General features: G+C 45.0%; 1 protein-coding gene across 4 annotated transcripts in view; it reads left to right on the plus strand.

The window, feature by feature from the left end:
- The window catches only part of VSIG10 (V-set and immunoglobulin domain containing 10), a 36218-nt gene that overhangs the window by 15810 nt on the left and 3050 nt on the right, over nucleotides 1–17358 (plus strand). For 2 of the 4 annotated variants that reach the window (XM_041728968.1, XM_041728971.1), the window contains exons 3-8: nucleotides 1266–1568; nucleotides 3563–3823; nucleotides 11353–11646; nucleotides 14119–14229; nucleotides 14527–14542; nucleotides 16441–16661. In XM_041728968.1, coding sequence (XP_041584902.1) covers nucleotides 1266–1568; nucleotides 3563–3823; nucleotides 11353–11646; nucleotides 14119–14229; nucleotides 14527–14542; nucleotides 16441–16661 — 1206 coding nt within the window. The remainder of the gene's footprint in view (nucleotides 1–1265; nucleotides 1569–3562; nucleotides 3824–11352; nucleotides 11647–14118; nucleotides 14230–14526; nucleotides 14543–16440; nucleotides 16662–17358) is intronic. The other 2 variants (XM_041728969.1, XM_041728970.1) reach the window with 2 other exon arrangements.

A 17358-nucleotide genomic window follows, 5' to 3' on the forward strand; every position in this document is an offset into this window, starting at 1 on the left:
TCTTCCTCTGCCCCTCCTCCCCTGTTCATGCGTGCTCTCTCTCTCTCAAATAAATAAAATCTTTAAAAAAAATAAAAGGGGTAGTCTTGAGAGAGGTAACACATTCAAAGGCTTTAGTCTAAATAGGTGTTATATTCCTTTGATCCAAAGAGATGCGCTGGGTACCAGCCATGGGAGAGCATTTCTGTGGATGAGAAAGAAGTTCAGAAATGTTAGGGGGATCCAGAGAAGACCCTGCACTTACCCAGTGCTTCCAACATGACTGGCATTGTTCTGAGTGCTCTACTGTATTCACTGAACCCCCTGCAGTGGGTTCTAACATTGCTCCCGTTTTACAGATGTGGAAATGGAGGCTCAGAGAGGTTAAGTAATCTGCCCAAGGTCACACAACTAGTGAGTGTAGTCCATAGTTTGGCCTGGAGCCAGTGTTTTTTGTCTTTCAGAGTGAAATTGTGCTAGGAGTCCTCAAGCCCACCCCCAGGCTCAGTGATTCTCTAGGGGAACCTATAGAACTCAGCATGTAATTTATTATAGTGAAAGGCTACAAAACAAAATCAGTAAAGGGAAAAAGCACATGGATTTAAGTCCAAGGAAAACCAGGAGCAAGCCTCTAAGAGTCCTTTCCCAGGGGTGTCACATGGGACATGCTTAATTCCTCTGGGAGCAAGTTATGGCAACACGTGTGAAATGTTGTCTGCTTGGGAAGCCCCTTAGACACCCAGCACCCTGGATTTGCCTTGGGGGCTAGTCACATAGTTACCCTCTGCCTAGGACACACCAAAATTACAGATTCCCAGTGGGGAGGCATGTTCAGCATAACCACAGTTTGTACAAATGGTTCAGGCCCAGTGAGCCTCACTCTCGTCAGTTGGGGTGAATGACAGAAACCCTCCTGACATCAGGTTGTGGTTGCCAGCCAAGCCCGGTCACGCAAGCAGGCCTTTTGAAGGAAAGCTGACTCAGGCCTGCTATGTTAACTCTGTTAATGCACAGGTAGCCCATCCATTCACCAGTGTTTCTGAAAAGGAATGATTCGCATTTTTCCCTTTTCTATAAGGATTGAGCCCCAATAAATCTACATTTATCTCAGGATTAGAATGCATAAGGGCATTTAGCAGAGCATTTGTCATACAGTGAGTATTTGGTAGATACCGTCATCCTCACTGGCTGTTCCCTGAGGATTTCTGTGTCTCCTAGATCTGGTAAGGAGCTCAAGTTCACTCTTAAGTAATTAATACTTTCTCCATTCCCCTTGTCATTCCCAGGAGGCCCCTATGAGGTTGAAGTCAATATCTCCAGCACTGGTGCACTCCCCAATGGCACCCTCTATGCAGCGAAGGGCTCCCAGGTAGACTTCAGCTGTAACAGTAGCTCTCGGCCTCCACCGATGGTTGAATGGCAGTTCCAGGCCCCAGATTCCAGCACCGAGACCTTTGGAAACAATCTGACTGCCAGCTGCTTCTCTCTGCTGCTGATGTCACAGAACCTCCAAGGGAACTACACTTGTTTGGCCACGAACATGCGTAGCAGGAGACAGCGAAAGGTGACCACCGAGCTGCTGGTCTACTGTGCGTAAGAAGCGCTCCCCTCTCCCATGTGTCCTCACTTTGACCCTTGATGAACTAACTGCATGTTTGTGCCTCTTCCTTCTGTCTATAAAGGCATGCCTGCTGCACGGGTCCTAACGTGCTTCTGTGGCTCCCTCAGCACATGTACACACCCAGGGCTGTGTGTCAGAGAGGGAGTCGCTTCTAGAAACTAGCTGCTAAGTAAGGATACAGGAGAGTCCCTGTGAGCCACAGAGAGAAGTTAGTGCCAAGTCTCATGCTTGCTTTTTTTTTTTTTTTAATTGAGGTGAAAGTACATAACAACCATTTAAAAATGTACAACTCCGTGGCATTTAGTATATTCACAGTGTTGTGCAACTGCCACCTCTGTCTAGTTCCAGAACATTCTCATCACTCCAAATGGAAATCCTGTCGCCACTGAGCAGTTACTACCTCTTCTCTTCGTCATTCCCTGGCAACCGCCTATCTGTGTTCTGTCTCCCTCCATTTGCCTCTTCTGGATGTGTTGTCTCAATGGACGCATACAGCATGTGGTCTTTTGTGACTGACTTCTTTTACTTAGCATCATGTTTTCAAGGTTCGTCTATGTTGTAGCAGGTGTCCGTCCTCCTTTCCTTTCTGTGATTGAGTTAATATCCCATTGTATGGAAAGCCCACAGTTTGTTTATCCATGCGGCCGTCCCTCTTCTGTCCATGAACTCAGGGCCTCTAGCGCTGTCAGGACGGGCAGTTCATGAACTTTTATTTTTGGGGCAAAACAACAGCACGTTCCTTGGATGACAAGCATTGTCAACGTGTAGAGCGGACTCATCAGAATCCATGCTAATGAAAGGGAGCTTTAGAACAACAAATTAGCAAACAGGATAATAACACCTTTCTTAATTCATACGTTGTCTGGTACCTTTATAAGTGTCTGTGTTCTCTGTCATAAATGACAGCCATTGTAAATGAAGTCATAGGTGCTTGTTAGAGGAAACAGATGAGCATAAAGAAGAAAAGGATATTCTAACCATCATTTTGGTGTCTTATCAATAATTTATCTTGTAGATGATAGTGTCTATCCATCCATGTAAGATCCAAATTTATTTCTATTTATGTGTATTACATAAAATATATAAAACATAGTATACATATATAATACATACATAATATACATAGATACACATAATATACACATATAATGTGTGTGATTTTTCATATTTGGTTTTTTTTTTAAAGATTTTATTCATTTATTCATGAGAGAGAGAGAGAGAGGCAGAGACACAGGCAGAGGGAGAAGCAGTCTCCCTGCAGGGAGCCTGATGTGGGACTCGATCCTGGGTCTCCAGGATCAGGCCCTGGGCTGAAGGCAGCGCCAAACCGCCAAGCCACCTGGGGGCCCATTCATATATAGTTATTAACACATGGGTTACATTGGATTTCCAGGTTTCTAACTTGTTAAATTTTTATGTGTTTAGTAATATATGTACATAATAAAAAGGTATATGTTAATAAAAAGGAAATATATGTTAAGTAATATATGCACATAATAAAAAGGAGGTATATGTTAATAAGAGGTGGGAGTGAATCCCACCTGTAACTCCACCTGGGGACCAGCACTGTTCAGTAGGACTTTTTTGATGATGGAGATGTTCTGTTCTGTGTGGTTCCGTACAGTGGCCACCTACCACATCTGGTTCTGGAGCCCTTGAAATGTGTGTGGTGTGATGGAAGAACTAAGTTTGTAATGGAATACAATTAATTTAAATGTAAATAGCCACGCTTAAAGGCCATTGTGGCTAGTGAGAAATGCAAAGATGAATGAGGCCCACATCCTTGAAGATGTAACACTTAGCCCAGGAGATAAGTTGTGACGCAACTAGTTTGTGCTAAGGATCTATTTCGGGGTATGCTCATGATGTTTCTCTGATACCCTGGTTCTGTAATCTCTAGAGCCAGCTCAAGGGCTGATCTTAGAGCCTGTGACTAAGCCCACATCCTCTGGTGTTTTGCAGTTCCCCCTCCATCAGCCCCTCAGTGTTGGGCAGAGATGTCACAAGGATCGCTCATGCTGCAGCTCACCTGTCGCTGGGATGGGGGATACCCAGACCCAGACTTCCTGTGGACAGAAGAGCCAGGAGGTGTGGTCGTGGGGATGTCAAAGCTGGGGGTAAAGATGCTGAACCAGTCCCAGCTGTCAGATGGCAAGAAGTTCAAGTGTGTTGGGAGCCACATAGTGGGGCCGGAGTTGGGAGCCAGCTGCGTGGTACAGATCAGTGAGTCTGGATTGCCTTGTCTTGGGTTGGGGCCCACCCATCTTTATTCTGAGAAAACCATCTGCAAGGTCTGGGAGAGAAATCCCAATATGTCACAGTGAACTGAATGTTTCTTCTTTTCTTTTATGTTTCCTTCCTTTCAAACTTTAAAGATGCTTAACCAAGCTTTCTTGGTTCTCATCCAAACTGTTTTCCACTTGACAAATACTAATTAAGCGCTTGCTATATGCCAGGTACAATTTCTAGGTATTGGAGATGGAGCCTGAATGATATGGGTGTGGTTCACTTATTAGCTATCTCGTATTATGTAAGAAACACCCCCAGACTTAATGGCTTGAAACAACAAATCATTTGTTTATCCTATGATTTCTCTGGGCCAGGAATTCAGACAAGGTACAGTGGGGATGGTTTGCCTTGGCTCTATGATTCCTGGGTTTCAGCTGCAAGACCTAGTTGGAAGGGTTGAAATTGTCTGAAGGACCTATTTCCAAGGTGCTCACCTACACGCCTGGCAGGTGGCTTCTTTTTCACATGGGCCTCTCCACAAGGCCCCTTGTCTGTCTTTACAACATGGTGCTGGCTTTCCCCAGAGCAAGTGATGCAAGAGGGAGCAAGCCAGGCAGACACTAGCTATCTTTTCTCTGAACCACCCAGCTTCAGTAGTCACAAGGCCATCCCCACTGCCTATTCTGTTCATTAGAAATGAGTCACTCATTCTGGCTCCACTTTCAAGGGAATGGATGGAATTGGGCTCCACTTCTTTTTAAGATTTTATTTATTTATTTGAGAGACAGAGAGTGAGAGAACATGAGCAGGGGGAGCAGCAGAGGGAGAAGCAGGCTCCCCTCTGAGCAGGGAGCCTGATGTGGGGCATGATCCCCACATCAGGGGGGATCATCATCTGAGCCAAAGGCAGATGCTTAACTGACTGAGCCACCCAGGCACCCCTGGGCTCCACCTTTTTGGAGGGAAGAGTGTCAAATAATTTTTGGATATGTTTTTGTTTTTGTTTTAAAGATTTTATTTATTTATTCATGAGAGGCAGAGGCACAGGCAGAGGAAGAAGCAGGCTCCCTGCATGGAGCCCGATGTGAGACTTGATCCTGGGACTCCAGGATCACACCATGGGCCAAAGGCAGGCACTCAACCACTGAGTCACCCAGGCGTCCCTCTGAAAGTGTTTTTGAAACCACGACCATTCCTCTTTCATAGAGCTCAAATTCTTTTGTGTGGGGTGGGGGGTGAAAAGAAGGCAAAAAGTCCAAACACAAGTGAGGTAGGTTCAGATAGTGATAATAATTGTGAGGAGGATAAAGTGGGGTGTGTTAAAGACTCTTCCTAGGGGGCAGGGAGATCTCCTTGTGGCAGTGGTATTTTGAGCAGAGGCCTGAAGGATGAGAAGGATCTGACCAGGTAGACTGAGTATTCCTGGCAGAAGGAATAGCAAATGCTAAGGCCCTGAGTTGGAGTACATGGCACTGGAGGAACTGAGTGAAGGCCAGTGTAGCCAGAGTATTATACATGAGGTACCCATATGGCTAGATGGCTGTTGTGTATTGAATTGTGTCTCCCTAAAAAGATCTGTTCAAGTCATAGTCCTGGGTACCTGCAGATGTGGCCATATTTGGAATAAGAGTCTTTGCAGATTTCATTAAGTTGAGGTCCTACTAGGTTAGGATGGTCTCTATTCCCCTGAATGGAATCCTTACAAGAAGAGGGAGATTTGGACACAGACACATGAGGACAGTGCCGCATGGTGTTGGAGGTAGGGACTGTAGTGCTGTGTCTATAAGCCCGAAATGCCCATGATTGCTGGTGATGACTGGAAGCTCCCGGATGGGGCATGGGATGGTGTCTCCCTCAGGAACCTCCAAAGGAATCAAGCCTGCTGACACACTGATTTCAGACTTTTGAGTTTCTGAGCTGTGAGAGGATGGATTTCTGTAGTTTTATGATGCCGAGTTTGTGGTACTTTGGTATAGCAGCCCCAGGAATCTAACAATAGTAAGCAAGGACAGAGAGTGTTGGGTTTTGTTGGCCATGCTGAGGGTTTTCCTCACAGTTTATCAGGATAATCCTCAGAGATGTGGCCATGGAGAGCTGGCCTGCTGAGAAGTAAGCCTTGCTATATTCCAGGACATGCTGGTTTTCTCAGGCAAGTGGCATTCCCATGGTTGACACTCCCCCACTGACTCATTCAGCAAACATGCCCCGAGTGTCTCATCTGTGTCTGGTACCTGGCTGGTCTTGGGCAACATAAGAGACCAAGACTCACTTTCTGCATTAGAATAGGGCTTGGCAAACTGTGGCCCATGGACCAAATCCAGCCCAACTAATACTTTGCAATTTTAGTTTGAATGAGATATAATTCCCATAACCTCAACTTCACTATTTCAAAGTGTCTAAGGTGGTAGTTTTTAGTACATTTACAATGCTATATTACCATCACCACTATTTACTTCCAGAACATTTCCATTACCTCACAAAGAAGCCCTCTACCCACTGGCAGTGACTCCCTTCTAGAAAGACCATGTGAGAGTACTTAGTTCCCTGTGTTTCCACTGACCTTGAGTGTTATCATTAATTTTTTAGACTTTTTTCCTATTTGCTCATTAAGACATGGCATAACTATTTCGATTTGGGTTTCTTTGATCCTAGCGGAGTTGACAATATTTTATGCTTACTGGTTCCCTATATCTCATCTATGAATTATCTCTTCACGTCTTGTCTATTTTTCTATTAGGTTCATCTTTTCCTATTATTCCCTAGGAGTACTTTTTCTTTTTTTTAAAGATTTTATTTATTTATTCGTGAGATACACTCAGAGGCAGAGACACAGGCAGAGGGAGAAGCAGGCTCCCTGAAGGGAGCCCCATGTGGGACTCGATCCTAGGACCCTGGGATCACGCCCTGAGCCAAAGGCAGAGGCTCAACTGCTGAGTCACCCAGGTGACCCCCTAGGAGTACTTTATATTAACTTTGTCAGTTAATTTCATAGAACTATCATGCGTGTCATAGGTATTTTTCTGTCCTCCTTGGCTCCTAAACTACATTTATGCCTCATTTCTGCTGGTGTTCAGCAATTTCTGATTATGAAGGTCACCTCTGTCATAACCTGCTTTTTTTAGGTTTCTGGGCTCTGAAGTTCTTTTCCAGTTTCCAAATCATTAACATGTTGTTTTCCATCCTCCCAATAACCTGCAGGTTAGACAGGACGGTTTGTAAGTTGCAGATGTGACATGATATGAATGGACTCACCCAAGATCACCCAGCTTTGGGTGACTGGGCCAGCACTTAGCCCAGGGTGGTCTGACTCCCGAACCCTTGCCTCCCTTGCGAACCCCCTTCCTTGGGACCTAATCCAGCAAATCTTCCTGGGCAAGAGTTATGTACTCAGCATGGTACTGGGCACTGTGGAGGAATACCGAGTCCTGACCTTTGAAGGACGTGAAATTTACTTGGAGAGAGAAGTCTGAGAAACATGACATAGGGAAGTGGCTGTATCACAAGGATAGTGACATCGACAGTTATTGAGTGCAAGGTGCTGCGCTCAGTATTTGCCACACAGTATCTTGCTTGTCCTCACAACCACCCTGTGAGCTGAGTGTTCCTATTATCTTTGCATAGTTGTTTCCTGGGGCTGTTGTAACAAAGCACCACAAACATGGTGGCTTAAAACAACAGATATTTATGCTGACCTAGCTCTGGAGGCTAGAAGTCTGAATTTGAGGTATTGGCAAGGTCATGCGGTCATTGAAGGCTCCAGGGTAGAACCCTTCCATGTCTCTCCTGGCTTCTTCTGCCACCAGGTGTTCTTGGCTGGTGGCTGCCATCCCTCCCATCTCTGCTTTGTCTCCATGTGGCTTTCTCTATGTGCTTGTTTCTCTCTGTCTTCTTCTTCTATTGTAATATATAAGATGTCAGTCACTGGGTTTAGGGCTCATACTAAACCCAGGATGATTTCATCTTGAGATCCTTATCCAGTTACATCTGCAAAGACCCTGTTTCCAAATAAGGTCGCATCCTGGGATTCCAGGTGGATGTGAATTTGTGGCAGACGCTGTGTGTTCCCTTTTACGGATGATGGAGCAGAGGCAATGGGCTTGACCTAACCTCTGCAGCAGGAAGGAGGACACACGCTCACAGTGGTGTCTGATGAAGACTTCTGAAATGGGCCATGGCCAGGAAGTCCCAGGACATGACTAAGTAAGCGACTGACCTTGAGAGAGGGGGAGATGGCAGAGGCAGGTGACAGGTATGGTGTTATTTCCTCCATCCCTTAGTTTTTCTGCAGATCCTGAGTCGCCATTCCTGTGGCTTCTGAGACTTGGCCAGTAATTTGAATCTAAATATGTGCTCAGAATTAAGAAATGTGTCTGGAGGAAAGAACTGACTAGAAAGGAAACAGGCACAAGAGCCTGGAACCTTCCTGACTCTGACGTTGTCCAGTTATCCCCTGTCCCTTCTTGGTCACATGGGCCCAGAGCATCTCAGCCTTGCTGTACATCCAGGTCACCTGGGGGTCTGGTTAAAAGGCAGATTCTGACTCTCTAGGTTTGGGATGAGCCTGAGATTCTGCATTTCTAACCAGCTACCAGGAAGTGCTGATGCTGCTGGTCCAGGTACCATACTTTGAACAGCAGAGCCCTTGGGGAAGAAGGAGTCTCTAGATCATTTCACTTGGGAGGACCAGTAAGCCATTGAAAAGTAATGTTAGGAGAGCCTGGCTGGCTCAGTCTGTAGACCATGTGACTCTTGATCTTGGGGTCATGAGTTCAGACCCCACATTGGGCATAGAGCTTACTTAAAAAAAAAAAAAGGAAACGTGATGTTAATGCCCACCTTTGGGATGTAGAACAGTGTAGTCCCCAAAATGATGAAAAGGGATGCTTTTGGGGATTCGTGCTGCCTACACCTTTCTTTGAATTGTTGGTAGCCTCTATGCTGAAGAAAACCACTCACATCTTGGTAAGTGGAAGCACTAACCAGTCCCTGATGTGAAGGCCCTTGTTTTGTCCATCTCTTACAGATGTGAGGGCCCTGCATGCCACCCACCTCCACCTTTTTTTTTTTTTTAAAAAAAAAAGGATCAGAGGATCAGACCCCAAGGCCATGGGGATGCTTCGCTGTCTAGGACAGACTTGTGATAGACAGACAGACTAATGCTACCCACACAAAGATGTCCATGTCCTAATTTTATTTATTTATTAATGAGAGACACAGAGAGAGGGAGAGGCAGAGACAGAAGCAGAGGTAGAAGCAGGCTCCCCGCAAGGAGTCCAATGCGGGACTCAATCCTGAATCCTGGGATCACGCCCTGAGCGGAAGGCAGCCGCTCAACTGCTGAGCCACTCAGGCATCCCCCCCTCCCCCCAACCTCCACCCTTGACTCCACCCCTGCACGCAGCATCTTTCTTAAGTGAAAGAAACTCTTTGAATTTCTAGATGCCATACCAGCCATTTGGGTGATTTGGCTTTTTGAGGGTGAAAGCTGTGTTTGGCAAAAGGGGCCACCAGGTGGATAGTTTGTTTTGCTTTTTATACAGGGTGAGGAGGCCATTTCTCAAACTTTGGTTTGGGGGCCCCTGAATTCCAACATACTGATGAAGCTTGTCACTGCTTCAGGCTTTGTGACCCCAAAGGAGATAGGAAGAGGGGAAGGTATGATTTAGCAACATTGGGGGACCTGATGGTTGATCCAGAAAGGGGCGTAACACATGAGTTTCTTGAGCAAACCTAGGTTAAAAGGACTCTCTTGCTGACCAGAGGCTCTGAGCTGTTCCACACTCCCAGCTTGCCCTCCACATGCATTCATTGCCCCTTCTCTCCTCCCAGGGTGCCAGCAGTGAAACCCTAGATTGTCTCTTGGAACAACTGCTGGTAGGAAGCGTGGGGTTTCATTCTCCCAGGCAGGAGCTCAACATGCCACTTGGTATCCTTCAGCTGCCAAAAATATAGGCTTAATATATCACCCAAGATGAATTTTAGACCGTTCCCAGGAGGGCGTATGTTTTGGGAAAAGGCTTCTGCCATAAAGAGAATAAATGGATCGCTGGAGGAGACCTTACAGTTCCCTGTGTCCCACTCGGATCAGACCCCAAGGCCATGGGGATGCTTCGCTGTCTAGGACAGACTTGTGATAGACAGACAGACTAGTGCTACCCACACAAAGATGTCCATGTCCTAATCCCTTTGACTGTTTTACCTCACATGGCAAAAGAGACGTTGCAGCTGCCATTAAGATCTCGAGATGAGAGATTATCCTGGATTAAGAGGGTGGGCCCCACGTCATTACAAGGGTCCTTCTAAAAGGGAGGCGGGAGGGTCAGAGTCAGTAGCAGGAGACATGATGACAGATTGAGGTTGGAGCTATGCAGGGAGGGGCCAGGAGCCAGGGAATGCAGGTAGCTTTGGAAAGCTGAGAGAGCAAGGAAATGGACTCCTCCCTGGAGCCTCCAGAAGGAATGAGCTTTGCCAACACCTTGACTCAAGCCCCATAAGATCATTTCCAGCTCCTGGCCTCCACAACTATGAAAGAATAAATGTTGTTTTAAATCACTCAGTTTGTGGGAATTTGTTACAGAAGCACTAGGAAGTGAATACAGCTGCCTTACTGTCCCCTTGAGTGCTCTTGGCAGGCTCTGCACCCATTTTTTTTTGTATGAGCGATGTGGCTATGGAAGCCTATAGCATAGACGTGAGGGGTGTGGGCTACAAAAGCCTGGTATAGTCTGGGTTTATAAGAGTAACCAACTCTGAGCACCTGGGTGGCTCAGTTGATTGATTTCAGCTCAGCTCATGATCTCAGGGTTGTGAGACTGAGCCCCACACCTGGCTCTGCCCTCAGCTGGGAGTCTGCTTGGGATTCTTCCTCTCCTTCTCCCTCTGCCCTTCCCTCCCCGCATGCTCTCCCCACCCCCCCCACCCCGTTTGCATACTCTCTCTGAAATAAATAAAATCTTAAAAAATAAAGTAACCAACTCATCCTGGTTTGCCCAAGACTTCTCTGAAAGCACCATATCTCAGGAACCCCCTCAGGCTTCAGCAAACTAGGACAGTTGGTTACCCCAGATCCTTAGTGCACACTTAACCTGGTTTATGACTTTGAGCAAGTTACATAACTTTCTGTGGGTCTCAGTTTCCTCATCTGCAAAATGGGGTCAATAAGTTTAATAGTGCCTAGCCCATAGTAGATGCTAAATAAATGTTAGCTGTTATTATTAAATGACACCAAGCACAGTACAGAAATTCCTGGAGCTGCTTCATTAAATATTCTTTTTCTTAATTAATTAATTGAGAGAAAGAGAATGAGTGGGGGAAGAGGCAGAGGGAGAAGCTGACTCATGGCTGAGCAGAGAGCCTGTTGTGGGGCTTGATCCCAGGACCCTGGGATCATGACCTGAGCTGAAGGCAGACCCTTAAATGACTGAACCACCCAGGTGCTGGGAAGGTAATAATATTCTTGAAAATTTCAGGCCACAGCTTGAATCTCCCTGAACATTTATCTTTCTTTACCTTCTCATCACCAGGGAGCCCCTCCCTTCTCTCTGAGCCCATGAAGACTTGTTTCGTGGGGGGCAATGTGACACTCACCTGCCAAGTGTCTGGAGCCTACCCCCTTGCCAAGATCCTGTGGCTGAGGAACCTCACCCAGCCTGAGGTGGTCATCCGGCCCAATGGCCACTATCTCATCACGCAGGATGGGCAGAGCTCCACTCTCACCATCCGCAACTGTTCCCAGGTTGTGGATGAGGGCTACTACGTCTGTCGGGCTGAGAACCCTGTGGGGGTGCGAGAGGTGGACATCTGGCTGAGTGTGAAAGGTGAGTGAGGGAAGTGGCCCCAAAGGAAGATGGTTGAGAGCTTCGGAGGACCTGGCACTGGCATAGGGAGGGATGGTTCTTCCTTATACTCAGGTCACTGCTATCGGGAAGCAGGTATATCTGCTTGAGTGTGACTTGATGGGGTGGAAAAATTATTATCCAGTCCTAAATCTCTAACACTGCATAGGGATAAAGAAATAATTTGGGCAGCCCCGGTGGCTCAGTGGTTTAGCACCACCTTTGGCCCGGGGTATGGTCCTGGAGACCCAGGATCGAGTCACATGTCGGGCTCCCTGCAAGGAGCCTGCTTCTCCCTCTGCCTGTGTCTCTGCCTCATTCTCTGTCTCTCATGAATAAATAAATAAAATCTTAAAAAAAAAAAAAAAAAGAAAGAAAGAATTTATGTTGGGGCACCTAGCTAGCTCAGTTGGAAGGGCATGCAACTCTTGATCCCAGGGCGGTAAGTTTGAACCCCACATCGGGTGTAGAGATTACTAAAAAAATGATAAAATAAAACTTAAAAAACAATAACTTGTTACATGCCAAAGAATATGTATAAAAAATGTATTTTAAAAATATTAAAAATGTGAGTCATGAAGCCTGATAATAAGGATATCTGAGAAATGCCATCCTGCTTAACATACAGAGCAGTGCCCACAATGCTGCAGTTATTTGTAGGTAGCATGGCCAGATTTAGAAAATGACAACAAAGCTAAAACAATGCCCACTTGATTTGCATTTCAGAAAAAACAAAGACTTTTTTTTAGTGTAAATATATCCCACATTTTGCATGGGGCATACTTATGCTAAGACATGATTCATTGTTTATCTGAGATGTAAATTAAATGGTCATACCATATTTTTTCAGGCAACCCTACCTCTAGACCCCTTTCTAGTCTCATCCTGGGCCTCCTGAAAAAGGATAAGTATTATCCTGAATTTTTTTTAAAAAAGATTTTATTTATTTATTCATGAGAGACACAGAGAGAGAATCAAAGACACAGGCAGAGGGAGAAGCAGGCGTCCCGCAGGGAGCCCAATGCGGGACTAGATCCCTGAACCCCGGGATCACGACCTGAGCCACGGGCAGACACTCAAGCGTCCCTGAATTTTTTTAATTCAAGAAGCTTTACTACATATGTGAAATGCTTGCTGCTTCCACTCCAGACTTTGTTCCCAGGATTTACTCATGCCACTGTGTAAATTATACTTACCTCTTCACTACTGTAGGATTATCTACTGTATTGTGATTCCACAACTAAGTTACTAATTTTCCTGCTGATGGACCTTTGTATCATTTCTGATTTTGTTGTGATGAACAAATGTGATGCTATGAAAATCTTCTACCCAGCTCCTTGTGTACATATACAGTAGGTTCCCAGGCCAGTATTTCTCTACGATATATGTAGAAGGAAGAGAAAGGAAGGATTATGCACATTTGTATCTTCATGGGATAATACCAAATTATTTCCCAAAGTGGTTGTACCAATTTCTGTTCAGAACATCAGCATTCAAGAGTGTTGAGTTTCTCAATTTTGGCTTTGAGGTTTTGTGATTAAAGTGGAATCTTACTGTTCTGATTGGCCCTTCTGTGGTTACTAAGAAGAGTAAGCATTATTTCATGTTTATTTGCTATTTGTGTTTCTTCTGTGAAATAACACATTTATGTCTTTTGACATCTTCCCCTTTCTTACAGATATGTAGGAGTTCTTTAGAAATTCTGCATACTAATTCCTTATAGTTTTACATGTTAGAAATATCTCCTTTTAGTTTGTTCATCTTTCTTTCTTTTTTTTTTTTTTGGTTTATTTCTGGTATCCTTTGATTAGCATTCTTTTATGTAGTTGATTTTATGAATCTGACCTCATTAGTTTTTTTTATGTCTCAAGAAATCTTATCTCTGCCGCACCATAAAGATACTATCCTATACTTCTAAAAAGTTTTAATATTTTGCCTTTCATAGTTAAATCTTTGATCTGTCTAGAATTGATTTTTGTGAATGGTATGAGGATCAAGTTTCTCCCCGGCCCAATTCTGGATAGCCATTTATTCCAGTACCATTCTTGAATAATTCCTCTTTTATTGACTAATCTGTTATATATCAAATTTTCTTTTATGTGTAGACTGTTCTTGGATTCTTTGTTCTGTTCCCATTCATCACTGTTTATCATAGTCCCAATAGCCCCCACTTTTCATTTCTGTGGCCTTATAAAGTCTTGATGTCTGACAAACACATGGAGATTTTAACTTTCCAATGTTCTTTTGCATCACATGCTTCATTTGCTACCCACAAACTGTCAGAGGGAGGAAAATGAGATATTTATCTTGCTTTATGGAGAGGTCATATGCCTTGCTGAAGATCATGGAACCAAAATAGTACTAAGATCCAGGCAGAGGAAGGGAGGGAGGTGTTGCTCTTTTACCAGCATGTGTATCAGGTGGAAGAACCAGTAGTGTGATTTGTCTTTGCAGAACCTTTAAATATCGGGGGAATTGTGGGAACCATCGTGAGCCTCCTGCTGCTGGGACTGGCCATTATCTCAGGGCTTATGTTGTATTATAGCCCTGTGTTCTGCTGGAAAGGTAAGGATTTCTTGGGTCCCCCGCTTCGTTTACCTTTTAGGCTTCTTGAAAGGGAGTGGGTGGGGGAAGGAGGCCCCTGTTGTGCTCCCACCTCACATCCCGTTCCATAGGCTTCTTCACTGGGTCCTGGTGTGCAATAATGAATCACTTAAGTATCATTCCTGAACACCCTGTCACCTATCACATTGGGTCAGTTTTTCTCAGTTGTCAGTTCTTTTGTAAATGTTACATTAAAAACTTTTGTGAGGCTGAAATGGATGTTACTGGATATTAATTTTTTTTCCTTTCTCCCTTCAGTAGGAAACACTTTCAGGTGAGTGTTCCTAGAGTCAAGTCAAAAACCCATTTCCATGATCTGTCTTCACTGCCATTTTTGTTTTCTTTCATAAGAGCAATAACAGCAGCCACTGTTAAAGACCTGGCATGAGCCAGACACTGGTGCAGAGGCTTCACTGCGCATTATTAGAAACTCTTTTGTAATTTCTTCAGCCTGGTGGTGGCACCTCCATTTTCCCAATAAGGAGATGGGCGCTCAGGGAAGTAAAGTAATTTCTGCAAGCTCACCCAGGAAATGAATGGCAGTGCCTGTGTTTGGATCCAGGTCTAAGTGATTCTAAAGTCTATATGCTCTTTTTTCAACGCCAGACCTCAGGGCAGGGCACCTTGCTGGGCTCTCATTGAAGCATAAAGACAGTGTGTATGCCATGAGCCCAGTCATTTGTGCCTTTATTTAATTTTCTAAAAAGGAGCTGAAAAGAATAAGTCATAGTCTTACAGCATGTTTTAGAAGATTAGTCTGAGCATGCCCAGAAGCCCCTCCCAAAAGGAAATCTCAGGATGGGTATGTGGGTGGCTCAGTTGGATAAGCGTCCAACTCTTAATTTTGGCTCAGGTCATGATCTCAGGGTCATGGGATTGAGACCTCGGACTCAGTGCTCAGTGTGCTCAATGTGCTCAGTGTGGAATCTGCTTGTCCATCTCCCTCAGCTCCTCCCTCAGCTCCTCCCCATGCTTGTGCACTCTAGCTCTAAAATAAATAAAATCTTAAAAAAAAAAAAAAAAAGGAACCAGCCCCTAGGGGCAAGGTAACTAAATGGAATTTTTGTATTTTTTTTTAAGATATTATTTATTTATTCATGAGAGACATGCAGAGAGAGGCAGAGACACAGGCAGAAGGAGAAGCAGGCTCCATGCAGGAAGCCCAATATGGGACTCGATCCCAGGACTCCAGGATCACGCCCTAGGCCAAAGGCAGGCGCTAAACCTCTGAGCCACCCAGGGATCTCCAGGAACTTGTGTATTTCATTTCCTAAGGAGATCCTGGGTTAGAGCAAAGAACTCTTCTCTTTGTTTCCCTTAACCAGTTTATAAAGGGATATTACAGTTCTGGCGTCATCTTTCATGGGAATATGTTACCTTTACTGCCCTGTATCTGAGGGCCATCTTCCCAGGGAAACTTTCATTCCCCAGGTTTATTTCTCACAGGAGAAGGCAGCAAGGCATAGTGGAAAAACACTTTGGAACTAGTGGACCTGGATTCAGATTGCGCCTCTGCCATTCCCAAGCCCTATGTTCATGGAAAATCCCTGACCCTGTCTGAGCCTCTGTCTCCTCATTGGTTTTCCAGAAGGAGACTGTGAAGATTACAGGAAAATTTAATGCTCCTAGCATTGTGACTGGCCCATCACATGTGTAAGAAATGTACAGGTTGATCGGGTAGGCAGAGCCAGCAATGAACTGGAGAAGAATTAAATGCTAACCCCCTGGGCATGGACTCCCAAGTGCAATCATAGTTCATGGCTTGCGGGGAGGAAGAGGACCTTACCTGGGCCTTGAATAAAGAGTAGGAGGTGAAATTTCAGTAAGTAGAGAAGTAAGGGGCATTTTAGGAAAAGAACACAGCATTCGTGTACGAGCTGCGGGGGGAACTAAAATGGTAGGTCCCTGAAACAAAAAGTCCTACCTGCCCAAGGAGCAGGGGGGAGTAATGAAACCCACCTAGGATGATATGTGATTTCTGTAGGAATCTGTGGCAGCATCTCTTTGAGAGATTATAGCCACACTGTTCTCTCTTAACCGAGCTGAATGCACAAAGAATTCTCCATGTTACAAAAGAGGTTGCCATAAATCTAGTGTTTTCTATTTGGCGAGGGCTGATGTTAGAGAAAAATGGAGTACCGTCTTGATTATTTCTCCCCCTTTGGAAATTAGGGGGCAAGACATGGGTGATGTCATGGTTTTGGTGGATTCAGAAGAAGAGGAGGAGGTAGAGGAGGAAAATGCTGCAGAAGAGGAGGAGGAAGAAGAGGAAGAAGCAAACGAGGGGGAGGAGTCACCAGAAGAAATCCCTAAGCATGGTCACATTCATAGAGTGACTGCACTGGTGAACGGGAATGTTGACTGGATGGCCAATGGTCTCCAGGCTTTGCAAGGTAAGCTCTTTTTCTTTCAAAGCACTCTGCTGGGTTGCAGTGGGATTCCCAGTGAGCATCTCTCTATGGGGTGAGTTTCATTTTTGTTGTGTTTTGTTTAAGATTTTATTTATTCACAAGAGACACAGAGAGACAGAGACATAGGCAGAGGGAGAAGCAGGCTTCCTGCGGGGAAGCCTGATGTGGGATTTGATCCTGGGACTCCAGGATCATGACCTGACCATCCTTTTTTTTTTTTTTTTTAAAGGGTGGGGAAGTTAGTTAACGTTTAATCTAGGATCTACTGTCAACTCCTGACACTACAATTAAACTGGCAAACATTTATCAAGGCCTTGCTCCAGGAAGGGCACAATATTGGCATTGTTAGGAGAATATAAAAAGACTGATCGTAATTGTACACAGAGAGCTTTACAAGATCAGTTAGAGTGTACCGAGGAACACTTGGGGAAAATTAAAGTGGAAGCAAGATTTAACCATCACTGTGAGAGAACATAGAGGAACCGTCACAAGGAGGAATCTGATTATTGCCAGATGAATGATCGGCTTAAAAATAACAGGACCTCAGAGAGGTGAATGCCTTGAGGGGCTCTGCCTTGGTCGGGAGAAGCTAAATGGCGGAAGGAAGAGATGAGGCAAGTCTTTCAGGACAGTTGAGTTTGAAGAAGCAGAAAGGCAAGAGAGTATTCCAGGTGAGGGG

This window comes from Vulpes lagopus, chromosome 14 (genome assembly GCF_018345385.1).
Source record: "Vulpes lagopus strain Blue_001 chromosome 14, ASM1834538v1, whole genome shotgun sequence".
Classification (NCBI taxonomy): Eukaryota; Metazoa; Chordata; class Mammalia; order Carnivora; family Canidae; genus Vulpes; species Vulpes lagopus.